General features: G+C 37.0%; 1 protein-coding gene across 2 annotated transcripts in view; it reads left to right on the forward strand.

The window, feature by feature from the left end:
* Positions 1 to 16,036, forward strand: part of grik4 (glutamate receptor, ionotropic, kainate 4) — a 236,329-nt gene that overhangs the window by 90,323 nt on the left and 129,970 nt on the right. For both annotated transcript variants that reach the window (XM_053507303.1, XM_053507304.1), the window contains exon 5: positions 10,841 to 11,019. In XM_053507303.1, coding sequence (XP_053363278.1) covers positions 10,841 to 11,019 — 179 coding nt within the window. The remainder of the gene's footprint in view (positions 1 to 10,840; positions 11,020 to 16,036) is intronic.

Genomic DNA, 16,036 nt, shown 5'->3' on the forward strand with positions numbered 1-16,036 from the left:
TGGCTGCCTCTATACTGTATGTTCGGCAGTTGCTCTCCCTCTCTCTCTCTCTCTCTCTCTCGTTCTCTCCTCCACCCTCCCTTACTCACTAGATGCACAGGACCCATTAATCACACTGTCTGGTGACAGCCTAATAGACCATGTCCTCTCATGAATATTTCTCCTTTCCTCCTTTCTGCCCAGTGGTGGCAGTGCTGGAACTTAGCTATTTGTCCTGCTAACCTCCACAACTGTCACTGCAAGAAAAAAGTGTATCCGAACCAGTGAACCCCACCAATACGGCACTGTAGTTGTATCAGTACATCAGTACACTCACTCATACTACAGACTAAGCTTCTTGTAAACCTGTAGCTGTTATAGAGTGGGTGATTTACATAGCTTTATTATTTGGACCGGGTTCTTTTTCATGACACACACACACATAATATGAAAGTAGAAATATTCAAACATTTCCAAATAGTGTGGAAAATAGAAAATAAGATTTCTTTTTACCTCCGGGTGTCTGCGTTTCAATGAGTTCAGAAGAGCTATAGAAGAAATATGTCTGTGTTGCCATAAAGGTGGCAAAGCTCGGGATTATTCTACGAATCTAAAGTAAACTAAGGGTTTAGGGGGAAATGCTTTGAAATGCCAGACATTATCTGTAATCGCTATCAAATAAAGGAGACCTGCCATGCAGCTACTGATAAATAACTTGAATCAGGAGGAGTAGGAGGATTATAATGGACCAAAGTATCAAAGAATGTAGCATAAAAAATAATTTGGAGTCTGTATAGTGTGAAAAAGCAGGGTAAATATAGTGAAACTTGGAAGAAAAAGAAATGTTGAATTCTGGACTAACAGCAGGTTTTCTGTTCACCTACCAGAAGAGACAGAAACGCGGCTGGTCACAGTACTAAAATTTAGAAAAAACACAAGTTAATTTAGCTGTATTGTGTGACTGCATTATTAGTTTAGAAATGTTTACCTGTCTATCCTGGGAATGTTCTCTCTATCTGCTTTAAACAAAAGACCACAGTATTGAACTGCTGCACATGATGTAAAGAAAAGACTATCAAGAATCATGAAATGGTCAGGAAGTTTAATTCTAAAAGAAGTCGTCTTATCTTTTCATAATTAAATAGATGTTAGTTAGTCTGCATTCAGTGTTCTGCAACTATATTAACCAGGCTTCTGTCGTCTGTCTTTGCTCAAACAAACAAACACATTTTACATTATGTGCATACCAGTCTGAGCTTATTCTTGGTTTTAGAATATGTGTATCCAGAGGTAGCGTATTTTAGGGGGAAAAACAGTGGTCCTAGAATGGAGCCTTGGGGAACACAAAACTATGATTTTATATACATAGAAATGTCACCATTAATATTTATAAACTAATAAAAATAATAATAATTTGCCATTTCAGAAGGGTTAAATTATTGGGCTGCATCAAGCAAAGAAAACAGCTAAGCAAATATGAAATTTCTTCAGCTAGGTTGAGAATCCTTCATCACATTATTAAACTCTGGAAGGATGGTGATGAACTGTCAACTTTGTGGAAGAAATGAGGTAAGAATAAAATAATGAATGGAGCTCACTTCAACACAAAAATGAAGTTGCATGGTAAAAAAAATCAACAGAAGAAACTACTGTATACAGTAGCTATGTTCAACAGTAAAAGTATGCACACAATGTGATGAGAACTCGCACAAATTGGACTAAACAGTTGTGTGAGACTAATAAATAAAAAAAAGCTTGAATTTGCAAGGGAGTGTAATGATTGGACTTCAGATCAATGAAAAAAGGTCATGTGGTATGATGAGTTCAGATTGACTCTATCCCTGAGTGATGGGTGCACCAGGGTAAGAAGGGATGCACATAAAGCAACACATTTATCATGCATAGTGGACATGGTAGAACCCTTTGGAGGCAGTGTTATGATCTGGGGTTGCTTTAGTTGGTCAAGTTTAGGCTCAGCAAAGGTAGCTGACTACCTGACTGTCCTGAGTGACCAGGATATCATTGAAGTATCAATGGAGTTTTTCCCCCTGATGGCACGGGTGTATTCTAGAACTCAAATTGTGAAAGAGTGTTTAGTGGAGCATGAGGAATAATTTTCACTCATGAACGGGCCACTATATTGTATGTAAACAAACTAAAGATGACTGAATGAAATTTTGGCGTGTGCAGTTTTTCTTTTGACCAAGCAGTATATCCTCTTTGGTATCAAAACATGCATTCTGATCATGTAATAAAAGCAATAAGACATAATTGCATAGCTAATTTGGCAGCATGGTGGCTTAGTGGTTAGTGATGTGGCTTGCACCTCCAGGGTCCGGGCAGCATGCTGAATTCATAGCTAAAAGGGTCCATTAAATTATAATTTTTTTGGTTCTTTTTATTGAAAAAAAACTGTATAGGGTAATGTCATCATTACTATGTCCTTTTTCTAGCTTACTTCGCTTACTTAACTTAACTAGCAATTTCCTGTTTTAATCACTACAAAAATATTTATGATAAAATGTGCAAAGTAGATTTGCAGTTACCACCGTTTATAAACTGTTTTTAATTGTTTGTTTCCAAATCATGGTAGCTGCCAAATCCTGTTTATGCTTTTATGAATAAGAATGATTTTTTTCAGTTTCCCCTCTACTCATCCCAGGCTACTAATTATGTCCATTTACTGTATAAACAAACATGTTGAACAGGTTGAATGTATTTTTCTGTATATTTCAAAATTCCATGCTGTCATATATTTTCTCCTAACATAATTTAACACTGCTACGGTTTAATATATGTATGAGTATGTAGATATATTGGATTGTTTGATGATTATGATGTAATCTTTTGATAAAATGTAAGCTTCAAAGGATGATGATGAGAGAGAAAGTAAAATTGGGTGTGAAATGTAAATTAGACTGAGAATGCTGTTTGTATCCTAACAATAATGATTCTACTGACTACAGGAAAATACATTCAGTTGTTTTAATAATGTTGTTTTTTAATGGATTTTCCAATAGATGTTTAAATTATAGAATATTTGGGGTATGGGCTTTTTCATTTCACAGTCATTATTCAGGCATGTTATGTCACATTTTAGAGGAATGAGGTGTTGTGCTAATTAGTTTTTCTTGTTTTGCCTCTACCACCAGATATTATGTTTTTAGGTCCTCTGTCCATCCATATGGTTGGAGGATTTATAATGAATTATCATTGTACTTAGAACTAAACAAATAAACTGATTTTGGAATCAATCCAAATAGCATCATCGTCAAGGTCACAGGAATGTCAAATCCCTGACAGAGTTTTTGTTTAGCTTCCATCTTGTATATTTTTGTCGTATTTCAGACATAAAATGATGAGGCGTGTTGAGGGTATATGAAGACATAAATCAGCTTGACATTTATAGAAGACTTCGAGCACAGTACGCTGATGAGACTCTTAGCCGTAGTAAGAGGCTTGAATGATGCAAACATTTTGAAGAAGGCTGTACGTTCGTGAATGATGATCCAGACCGAGGTGGCACGAAGCCAAACGCGTTCGATCTTTTGGGAGTTCAGTTAATGGAACGCCTAATCCTTGAGGATAGATATATTGTTGCCATCTTGTGGAAGACACACATGTCTGTGGGAACGCTCCACACAATCAGTCACAAACACCAAATGGTGGTTTTTATCACATTCTATGTACAGCTTTGACCTCGCTCTAATCCATTTCCACATGTTTGAGCCATTAAAGGAGTTCCTGGGAGGCTAGCATTTAAATACATAAAGCAGGCAGTCTGATCATGTCTCCTGTATACTGAGAAAATGTTCTACCTTGATGGTATCTGAGCACTAGTAAAACATTGGGAGAAGTGCATTAGTGTAGCAGGGGATTATATAAAGAAATAAAGGGAGTTTTTACTTTTATAACTGTTTCTTCATTTTGTACAATTAAAAGTTCAGATTTGACCTGAATGATCCTTGACATAACAAGAAGAACGTATCCTGCCCACATTATTAGTGTCAAGTTCTGATTACTTAATGTAATCCCTGGGAGGCATGGCTTGGTGGTTAAGGTGTTAAACTGCCGACAAGGAGGTCCTCGATTTGAACCCTGCTGTGCTTAGATACAATCACGCATTGAGCTAGCAACTCGATCCTGTAAATAAGTGCAACAGAAGCAACAGGTATATATATATCTGTCGCCTGATGTGCAGGGAAGGACGTAGACGGAATCACCCTATAGCCCTACTGCTACACACCTTACACCTCACACATACTGTTTAATATACTAAGATTAAATATTTATGTGGTTCTTGCTTATTACTTTAACAATATCATAGCATACAAACTGACAGGTGATGCAACATATTTCTCAAATGCGTATTTATTACCTTAAAAGCAATGAATTTGACCTTTTGTCTATTTTTATTGTTAAATCTTGGTTTCCTGATAGTATGTTATTTGGAACAAGACCTACCACTGTCTTCAACTTGAAACTGCCAAGGACTGTAATGTAAAGCTTTATTTCTCACACACAATAAATAGGGTACATCACTTCCTACTGCAGCTCCGCTGTGGTTGGCTGCTGTGGCATTGTGGCATACAATCACTTTGTGGTTTATTTCAGTAACGGATTAGTCAGATGGTAATCATATCCATGTGTGCTGAACAGGCTATCATCATAAATATTGCCTGAGTTTATTCATGCAGATTAAGATTCTTAACAGACTCTTTCCTCAGGTTAGACTTCTGCATGTTTACCCAGTGGAGTAGTGCAGAGACCATGTCCATCATATTGCCCATTGATTGCTAAGAGGGGAGTCGTTTCTCAAATAAGGCCTTTTTTATGTAGAAGGTCGTGGTGTACACCACTTTCAAAAAGCTATAAAAATCTAGCCAGATGTGGCTTCAAGTCTTTGCATGTTCTGTAAAAGAAAAGAAAAAAATGAATGAGTAAAAAGAAAAAACATCTAATTTGTAATCTTCTTTGTTATCAATCAACAGATACAGACAGATAACCCATTGCAAGTGTAATAAGCATGGTGTACTTGTTTTTACACTATTTTTCCACTATATATACAGTATACAAAGAACTGTGCAAAGGTCTTAGGCACCATATTATATGCTGTACCAATTTTGTTATATATGTTTATCATGTCTGCATAATTATGTACAAAATCATTGAGTATTTCCATGTATAACCTAAAAATTAATAAATAAATAACATTGCATACAATACATGCATGGCTGTAAAGAAAACATATGTAGTACAAGACAAACCAGTTTTTAGATGGAAACAAAAACCCTAATGTACGCTCCTGGGATTTGCATAAAAATAGAAAGGACGAGTGTGACAAAGTTACCAGAAGAACTCATATTCTCCAGCAAGCCCAGTAAAACCTAACAACTATTTATAGTACTGTCTTGGGCACTTAAAAAAGTCTTGGCCACATACAAAAGTATAGCATAAGCAAAAGATGCTTCTGAAAACATTTCTGAATAAAAAATATAAAGAGCAATAAAGAGTAATAAAATAAACAGTCAATATTTGGAGTTTTTTTTTTCCCGATTTTCTCCCTAATTTAGTCGTGTCCAATTCCTCCTTGTCACTAGGGGGCTTCCACATTAAGCTACTACCACTTTGTCGGTAGGACTATCATGTGTTTCCCCCGAACCACGTGACGCCAGTCAACCGCATCTTTTCGAACTGGCCGCTCACGCACCATTGGGGGCAGCCAGGGGCGGACTGGGACCAAAAAGTGGCCCTGGACTTCCTAGCCCAGAGCAGCCCACAACATAATACACTGGCTCATTAATGTAGAGATAATTTTTTAACACCAGTTACTAGTATATAAATATAACACAATTCAGAAATCAATGCTATTTAAACATATTATTTGAATTATAATAGTGAACATGTACTGTATTGGGGCATATTAGTAAAACAAAGAAACAAAGAAAAGAACATCAAGATAAACAACATATAAAACTATAAAGACAATATTTTAAAAAGAAAGGCTTAAAGCTATATACAGGTAAGCTAAAATAAAATCAGTATCGGCAATAGCTCACTCTAGTCAACTAGTTACTTATTTTAATTATTATGGTAGTCAATATTAATTCGAAATTATGCTGTGAAATGTTCGAGATATCTCACAAACATAAAGGCGAATTTGTCTTTTCCTCATAAAGTGTTTAGGTGAAATTCCACCCATACAAATGTGACAAATATGCAGAGAAAAAAAAATCAGGAAGGGGCACATACTTTTCCATGGCACTGCACATGTAGTCAGATTGTTCCACTGCGATGAGACTGTGCCAGGTGGAGTTATAGCACTTTCAAAATCATACTAACTTTAGACTGATCTGAAGAACTTTGAATGATGAATGCTTTTTAACACATGCTTCTGACTCAATAACAGACAAAGAATATTATCTAACAGCCTGTAAATGATACATTTTGGCAGTATTGTCTTGCATCTTTTGAAATAAATCACAGTGCTGCCAGAATGTCTTATTTTGCTGTCAAACTATTTATAAGCCTCCTGGGTCTCGGTGAGACTGGTGCTACTGGACACTGAAAATATTGTCTTTATATGTAGTTTTATATGTTGTTTGTCTTATTGTTGTTTACTTTGTTTCTTTGATTTACAAATATGACCCAATATATTCAATTCAATTCAATTTTATTTATATAGCGCTTTTAACAATGGTCATTGTCTCAAAGCAGCTTCACAAAAAATTAAAGAATTTTTTTTTTTTTTTTAGAAAAGAAAAGAAAAGATGTATATGTTCAGTAATACTTTTTTTTTTTTACATTTTTGTTTGTGTTATATCTTTATACTAGTATTTGTTTTTAAAAATAAAAAAACATATGTTTCAGGTAACATTTTTTATATATTTGCGTACCGACTGGGCCGCCCACATTAGCCAGGGGCCCACCTGGGAAAACTCACGGTGCTCTAGATGGCCAATCCACCACTTGGGGCAGCGTAACACACTCGGAGGATAGCGCTATCCGCTCTTTTTGCTTGCGTGAGCTCACAGACACCCCTGAGTAAAGTACCTCTCCTCTGAGAGAGCTCAGCCAATCAGCTCTCTCTAGACCACCAACTGTGAGAGGTTACAGCATCACCCAGGAATCGAGCGATCTCCGGATGATAGGACGAGCACTTTACCACTGCGCCACTCGGAGGCTGGAGGATATGAGTTTGTTTGACTTTGTTTCTTTTTTTTTTTTGCAAATCCCAGGAGCGTACATTGGGGTTTTTGCATCTGAAAACTGGTCTGTCTTATACCATATTTTTTTTCTTTACAGCCATGCGTATATTCTTCTGTAATGTTATTAATTTAATTACTTTTTAAGGTGTATATGGAAATACTGAATGATTTTGTACATAATTATGCAGACATGATAAACATACTGTATAGGAAAATTGGTACAGCATATATTATGGTGCCTAAGAATTTTGCACAGTACTGTGTATGTATATATATATATACATATATATACACTATATATATATACACACATATACACATTTTTTTTTTGCTTCTTCTCCTAAGAATACCATATTTAATTTATAAATTTTTTTAAAAGAATCAGCCCTTCAATCATGACAAGTGAGAGCTGCTGTGCCCATCCCTCCACTTTAACAGAAGGGTGCCGCTCAGAAAGAAGTCACAGTTGCTTTGCTTTCGTTTTTTTTCTCTTTCTTTTGGCTTGCTCTGTTTATTTCTAAAGCACTATTTTACGGCACACATTAATTTAATTTGATAAGGGACGCAGTGGGATTTTGACATACGCTTGTCATTAAGGAAGTAAAGAGAAAATCTCCTTCCTCCCTACTCCTTGGATGTTTCTTTTTGTTATGTGGAAGAGAGGAGACAAGGATGGACTCTTGCCTGTCTGTTTCTCCTGCACAGAGTGAGCTGAGTGAACATGCTTTCAGAATGAGGAGATATGGAAATTTTACTGTCTAGTGAACATGCTGGTGCGCAGACACAAATGATAAGATGAAGATGACCTGCCTGAAAAAGCGCATCCACTCAACAGAGAATTTTTTATTTTGGGAATTCAAATGATGTCTGCCCACTACAGTGTGGAATTTTCTTCACCGGTGAAGTTTATTTAAAAGCAATCCCAAATGCATCTTATCGATTTTCTTTTTTTTATTCGCTGCACCATTTCCCGTGGGCAATGTATGTGGTGCTGATTTTACACCGCTTCAGGTTAGTAATTGTGCTTAGATGAGGTCCGGAATCGGTGTAAGCATGTGTGAAGTAAATGAGGGTTAAGCTCTGTAAATTATTCGCTAATGTACAAAGCAAAGTAACACTCATTCTCTTAGTACCTCTCTATACCGCTTATCCAGTACAGGGTCACAGGAAGCCTGGAGCCTGTCCCAGGGGTCTCGGGGCACGAGGCGGGTACACTCTGAACAGGGTGCCAGTCCATCACAGGGCACAAAGCACACACTCACTCACACACTATAGGGAATTTGGAAGATGGCAATTAGCATAATTTTTGTTTTTAGACTGTGGGAGGAAACCGCCTGAGCAAAAGGAGAACATGCAAACTCCAAACATGCAGACCCGAAGCAAGAATCGAACCCTGGTGGTGCGAGGCTGCAGTGCTAAGCACTAGTCACCAAATTAAGAGAACATAAAGGCAACACAATTACAATTTATTAAGCGAACAGAAACACCAAAAAGCACAAAACAAATTTTTTTTACAATTTCAGTAACTGAAAAGGCACAATGTACAGTAGGTTGGAAATTCATCAAGGTGGTACAGTATATGTGGGTTAGAATAAAAAAATAATAATGATTGCTACGTAGATGCTAATTGGATTTGCATTTAAAAATAAAACAATACGAAGCATATTAAATTAAAAGATGTGAACACAACTATGTGCAGTTTGCCCTTTATTTGACATTTTTTACATTACACGTGTTTTTTATGACATGCTTTTATCTAAAGCAATCTACCAAACACACAGGACAGAGTCTGAACAGGATCAGGTAGGGTTCAAAAGAAGGAGAGAAATGCTTAATAAAAAGCCGGACATTTCCTGTCCTGAGATTTGATTACTAGCCCATAAAGTTGCCCATTGAGCCACTGCTACTACGTCTGCTTCGCACATTAAGACTCTTTAGTGATCGAATAGGTGTTAGATTAGACATCGTTTAAAGCACTCATTTACGGGGAGTCAGATCCTATTTATTACTGAGAACGTCTTCTTTAAATTCAAATAGCCATCTCTAAGAAATTTACTATGAATCATTCTAAGAGTGTCTTAATGTGTGTAAATGAGGGAGAAGCTTACCAGATTAAAGTTTGAAATACACTAACTAATAAGCAAAAACAAAAAAAAAGAAACAGAAAATCTGAAAGCGCAATAATACAGTAACACCAAAAGCACCAAATTTGGAACCACCACAGCAATAACTAAGGATGGAAAGTTTAGATCTTTATCAAACTGTTCATGCTCAGTGCTCATCAGTATGAGAGATGGTGGATAATGAATGTGAAAGATGCTAGGGTTAGGGTTAGGGTTAAATGCACCAAAACTATAAAAAATGGTCCACGGTATAGTGATGCACACACAATACTGTTCCTGTTTTGTTTCATTTTCTTTTTTCTTTTTGGAAGACATTACTTTGTGCATATGATTTTAAATTAGTATGTACAGTAATCTTTCTGTTTTGAGTAAATATTGATGTGTTGCCCAGGTCACTGTAGTACTCTTGGATCTGCTGATGGGTGTTTGAGTTCATGTTGCATTTTTTGGTTTGGTAATATGTTTCACGCTGGCAGGTCACTGTAGTAAATCCCTACTGCAACTCTCCAGGCTGTCAAAATTGGACAAATGACTGACTGCTCTGGAAAAAATAGCAGTGCTGCTTTTAACAGTCTTGTCGTGATGGGTTGCTCCATCCACCATATCCAGTGCACTCCAGTCCATATAGCGCAGTGTGATCTTCAAATATTCAGCCTGTCATCCAAATGTAGGTCATTATGCTGGCGGTCATGCGAAAATAAGTCCAACTATAGGACACTGCTCTCAGCATTGCCTCAGGCGAAAATAAAAAAAAGTAAGCTTATTTTGCATATGTTGTGTGCACAATATGGAATTGTGTGGTATCGTGCATGGCATCGGGAACACACAGTACCTGGATTTCTCGCTTACCTGACAAGAAGCTCTACAAGTGAAGGAGACGACGGATCCTGAGAGAGCCTCGTTGGTATGACATCCATGCTGTATGTTCAGGATGCCCTTATAGAATTTAAATTCGCATATATTTACTGTCATAATATATGTATTAAAATTTGCTCATACCATTGCTGTAATAGTGGTGTAAGATAAAAATGTTGATAATACTGTATCAACATGTTCATACAGTATCAGTGTGCATTATGCGGATAAATATTTAAATATATTGAATTCTAAATGTTCAAAACATACCATGCACAAATACAACAATGATTAATGTTGGATAGAATCCTGAACCATAAGCATAAACCACGCTCTATATACTAATGATGAAAAAATTATTTTGTATACTATAGTATTCAGTGATCTGCACAAAAAGTACAGAGATTTAACTACAGTACAAAAAAAAAAAACAGCAAAGAGTGATCGTGCACAAGTGCTTAATGCTGGACTGGTGGATTGAAATTGGAATGAACATACAATAACTATTATAATAACAAAGTTATAAACTGTATGGAGCAGAGAAAGAAAGTTCAGATATAACAGAACAACCTGTTATACCCACTGAGTCTTTCACATATTCTTTGTTTTGTCTCTGTGGTGTGTGCGTGCGTGCATGTGTGTGTGTGTGTGTGTGTGTGTGTCCCTGTTCAACAGGCCTATTAAACCTGGAAGTGTTACTTCGACAGTTTCTCATTTCCAAGGAAACGCTCTCTGTTCGCATGCTGGATGACAGCCAAGACCCTACTCCCCTACTCAAAGAGATCCGAGATGACAAGACTGCCACCATCATTGTCGATGCCAATGCCACCATGTCCCACAGCATCCTGGAGAGGGTAGGAAGGCTTACAGTTTAAGAAAGTCTAACATTAATATGTTTAACTGAATTGTTTATCTATTTTATGTTATTTATATTATACATTTACACTACATACATGCAGTACATGCATATTGCATAGGCACTCATTGAAATGCTTGGAAATGTACATTCCTTTTTTTTTTTTCTTTGGTAAAATTAACCGTACCAGTCGAAGGTTTGGACACAAGTTTGGATTTATTTTCTACATTCTAGAACAAACCTATAAAATTACACATATTGGGCATTGGGTAATTACGTAACAATAACAACAGTAACAATTATTGATTAATGATTATTTTAACAACAATACCAAAACAAGATATCAAGATCTGACCAAAAGCAATTCACTATATGGCTTTGATTGACCCCATGATCAGATGTGTGTCATTCCCTAATTATTTAACCAGTAATCAGATATTTGCATTTTTAGAAGTTTATTAGGAATCTGCTTGTTGTATCTCCGTACCAAGTCCAAAGTTTAGTTTTTTATTTATTTATTACTGTTAAAAAAAAAACAACACATAAAATATAGTTGAAAGCAACTATGACGGGCCCAAGCACCCTGTGCCATCGCCACCCTGGGGGCACCGCACAACCTGTGTGCTATTTAAGTGTGTTAAGACCTCGAAAAAGCCATCGCCACCCGGTTACACCGCACAACTTGCACACATCACACACTGTACAGGGCTGATGTCAGTTTGGACTCTAATTATTTGTTGAGTGCATTTGTGTGTGTGTGTGTGTGTGTGTGTGTGTGCGTGTGCGTGTTTGTGTGTGTGCGTGCGTGTGTGTGTACGTGTGAGTGTTAACATTTGTGATGTGTGTGTATGTTCAATAGGCCGCTGATGCTGGAACTTAAGCATCACACTATTATGTTACTCATTGTGATGTCACTGAACGTGTCACTGAATATAATGTCACTCAATATAATGCCATACAGAAAGTTATTAATCATTTTCAGTGTAAGTTTAAGACATTATCACGGCTGACCCGTTTAAGAAAGCAAAAATTCCAACAGATTCCAACCTGTCTGCCAATTTTCATGAGTTTTTAAGCATGTTAAGACCCCAAAAAAGTGTGGAAGAAATTATAATAATTCTTAGGAAAACAAGAGGGTCTAGTGCACCCTATAGTGCTTGGGCACAAAAAAATAATATGCACTGTAAGATGCAGATTAGGCTAATTGCCATTCCCAGTTGCCTGTACTGTGTGAATGCATATCTGAATGTTGACCGGAGGTCCTATCACACTTGTACAAAAGGGAATAAATATTGTGTGGTCACCATTGGCCTCCATTGTCCCTAGTTGGCATACAGAGGTTCCTAGATGGATGGATGGAGTGCATATCCTATCTGGGGCCTAGAATTAAAATATTTTAGGCTATTTAGACATTCAGGATAAATCCTCAGGAAGCTTGTTTGAGACACTGCAAGTGTCTTAGAAATTTTTATATATTTTGCATTCATTCTGTCATTTTTAGTTCATTTAATTTAAAGCAAAGTCTGGAAGAAATCACTCAAATTCCAAGAACAGAGTCCTTGGTTTAAAATCAGTCAAAAACCAAACATTGACTCAGTGGCAGTTTTGAGATTTGATTACCACCTGGGACTGTTGTACACTGAACTGCTGTTACCACTCAATACTGTACATTACAGCCATTTAGTCATTGAGTAAGCTTTAGATTAGACTTTGTTCTAGGAAATCATTTATAAAAGTCAAATCCTGTTTATATCAGCATTTGTCTCTATTATAACTCAGCATCTAAATTCAGATAGCCATCTGTCCCACCTTGCATAATAGCAGCCTTTTATAGTAATTCATTTAATACTTCCTCGATGTGTTGAATGCCACAGCCACAGCTGATGAAAAACTGAATAAGGAATCCTACCTACTGTACTAACTTACAGTTTTCTACAACTCCCTGTGGTTCCAGCAGCCCTCCAACACTTCTCCACCTTTCTATCTTCCTATTTCTTAATCACTTGGTGACTTACAGTATGTTCAAAAATTGGTCATAGATACTTAGGGAAAGTTAATTGTTAGAGTCGGGATAAAAAACATTATCTACATGACATTACCATCATTAAAACAAACAGTTGCCTTTAAACACTGCAGTACAGTGTACAGTAGATGATAATAGACTAATAAGATAATACATAAAAAACAATTAGGCAAGACTGAAAAAACAAGGGTAATTATTTAAATCAGTCATAACTTTGACACATAGCTTTTCTTGAAAACCTAATTAAAGTACCTTATACCTCATCTATGCGCAATCAAAGGCTCCAGGACGTGACTCCTGAGAAGCCCTGTGAATATAGCTTTAAATCATGTGCAATGACCCATAGCATGTATGTAACCTGGTGGAACATTGAGAGTAAATACAAGCTGTTGATTTGTGGGTTGTCAATTCAGAATTTTGCTTTGCTTGCCATACCTTTCATTGCACTGCTGATTTATAAGTAATAACACGTCCACTCAAGGTCTTAAAATTCTATCGTTCATGCTCTCTACATTATATATTGTACATGATCAGCCACAACACTAGCATCACTGGCAGGTAAATTGAGTGATATTGATTATCAATTATATACCAGCTACCTGGTGACAGGTTGATAGGCATGCAAGGCTCATCTATGCTTGTGGAGGCCAGCCTGTCCAGTCCGATTCCACAGAAAAGCTGAAGTAGCATAAATTACTGAAAAAAAAGGAAATGCTGTCCCAGGACAAAAGCTATCACAGTACCGAGTTCATAAAAGCCTACTCTGTATGACGTTTAGCAGGTAAATTTAACTAAATTTAGGACGACTTTTACACACACACACACACACACACACACACACACACACACACACACACACACACACATCAACACAAAATATGCACACACACGTGTTCACAGTGTTTTAATAAACAGAACATGCACGCACGGATGTTGACTTTACAAGTGAGCGATGCACACTAAGACAGAGGCAGGGGAGACGTTTACCCAGAATACCTCTGTGCGTCAAAACAAGAAGCGTTTTCTTACCACATAATACTCAATGATATTTGGTACTCGTAAATCAACACTCGCTTATTTTTTAATTTATTAAAAAAATTTGGCTTGCAATCCGGGTTACTCGCAATCCGAGGTTTCACTGTACTGTAGTAATAAACTACAAAAACAAGTTTAGTTATACCTCTACTCTGTATGACGCTTAGCAGGTAAATTCAATTAAATTCAGGACGACTTTCACACACACACACACACACGCACACACACACACACACACACCGTATCAGTTAACTAAATTGTAATATCCCCATTTCAGTGCTTCTTTTTAGCATTAATCCTACAGTAGAACAAATAAAAATAAAACACCCAACCAATTCCATTCTTTTCACTGAAGTTTACATTTGCTCTGCAGGGTTGTTCCTGAACTCCTTTTGTAAAAAAGCACATTAATAGGCTACCATCAACTGCACATACTGTAGGTGTAAATTATCACCCATTTCCCATTTGCTCTCTAAAACTGTTGTTCTGGTTCACAGCTGGCACTTAACCATGCTTCTGTGGCCACATTATTCTGCTAGCTAATTGAAGTTGACATATTACATAAGGTACATATTTAACTATTACTCCAGAAAATGTTATTTGCAATACCACCAAATACTACCTAAAACTGTAATCACTTTAATAAACTGTAATTACTTTAATAGGAATGCCTGTAGCTCATATAGCTGTCAAATCGGCTAATGATGCGGCAGCAGTGCAATGTATTAAAAACTTGCAAATATAATTATCCCTTCTTTCATTAAGGCTGTACCCACTGTAGCCTTAGGGTCAGTAGCCCTAACAGAAGTGGAAGTAAGTAAGGCTGTATTCTTTTGTAGCCTTTAAAGTTCAATTCCTAATGATTGTGATGCTGATGTGCCTCAAGGTTTGATGTTCTGTCCATTTTAAATGCTTTTCTGCTTACCATGTTTGTTAAGAGCTATTATTTGAGGTAACACAACTTTTTAAGCTCTTCAGCTTGTACCAGCTTTTATGGGTCTGGCCATTTTGTCCGACCTGTGTCATCAACAAGGCAAAGCCCCCACAGAATTCCAGCTAACTGAATGTTTTTTTTACACCATTCTGTGAAAAACCTGTGTAAAAAATCTTAAGAGATCAGCAGTTTCTGAAATAGGTAAATCAGCCAGTCTGGCACCAGCATCCATGCCATGGTCATTTCCCCCTGTCATTCTGAAGTTCTAGACCTGGTTATACATGATTTAATGTATTACACTCCTGCACACAGGGTGATTTGACAGTTTCAAGAGGCACAGGTTTTGTTATTCAATGTTGCGGGTGAATGTCTTTATTTGAAATACTGAAATTGGTGGATTAAATGTAGCCTCTCTCCTGATAGGATACTGTACAAAAGAAAGGAAGTTACTGTAAGTTCAGGACAAACTTTGCCCTCTGAATACAACAGTAGGTATGAAGCATGGACATGCAAAAACAAAGAGGAGTTGGGTGGTAATTCAGTGGATAAAAAAAGTTTAACAAAGTTATTAATTCTCTTCTTGCTTTTAAAATTTCACAGAATTATACTAGCCCTGATAAATCGACTGATTGGCCATTGTTATTTTTAAGTAAATTTGTATTAGTGAATGTTTTAGGACTTCTAAAGCAGTGTGAATGTAATCCCCTGCTACACTAATGAACTTATACTAGCAGTTTTACTAGAGCTTGGATACAATCAAGTTAGAAAGTTTCTCAGTAACATGAAGCCCTGATCACACTGTCTGCTAAAAATGCTGGCCTCCCAGTAACTCCTTTCAAGACCCAAACATTTGTTGGGAGCAAGGTCAAGACTGCCCGGGGGATGTGACAATAACTTTCAGCCAAGTTCCTGTAATGTGCATGTGGTGTTCCACTCAGTGAACAGCTGCAGTGGGCTCTGAGCCACCTTGGCCAAGATCATCATTCACAGATGTTGGACCTGCATTAAAACATTTGCATCATA

The sequence above is a fragment of the Clarias gariepinus genome, chromosome 11 (assembly GCF_024256425.1).
Source record: "Clarias gariepinus isolate MV-2021 ecotype Netherlands chromosome 11, CGAR_prim_01v2, whole genome shotgun sequence".
Taxonomy (NCBI): Eukaryota; Metazoa; Chordata; class Actinopteri; order Siluriformes; family Clariidae; genus Clarias; species Clarias gariepinus.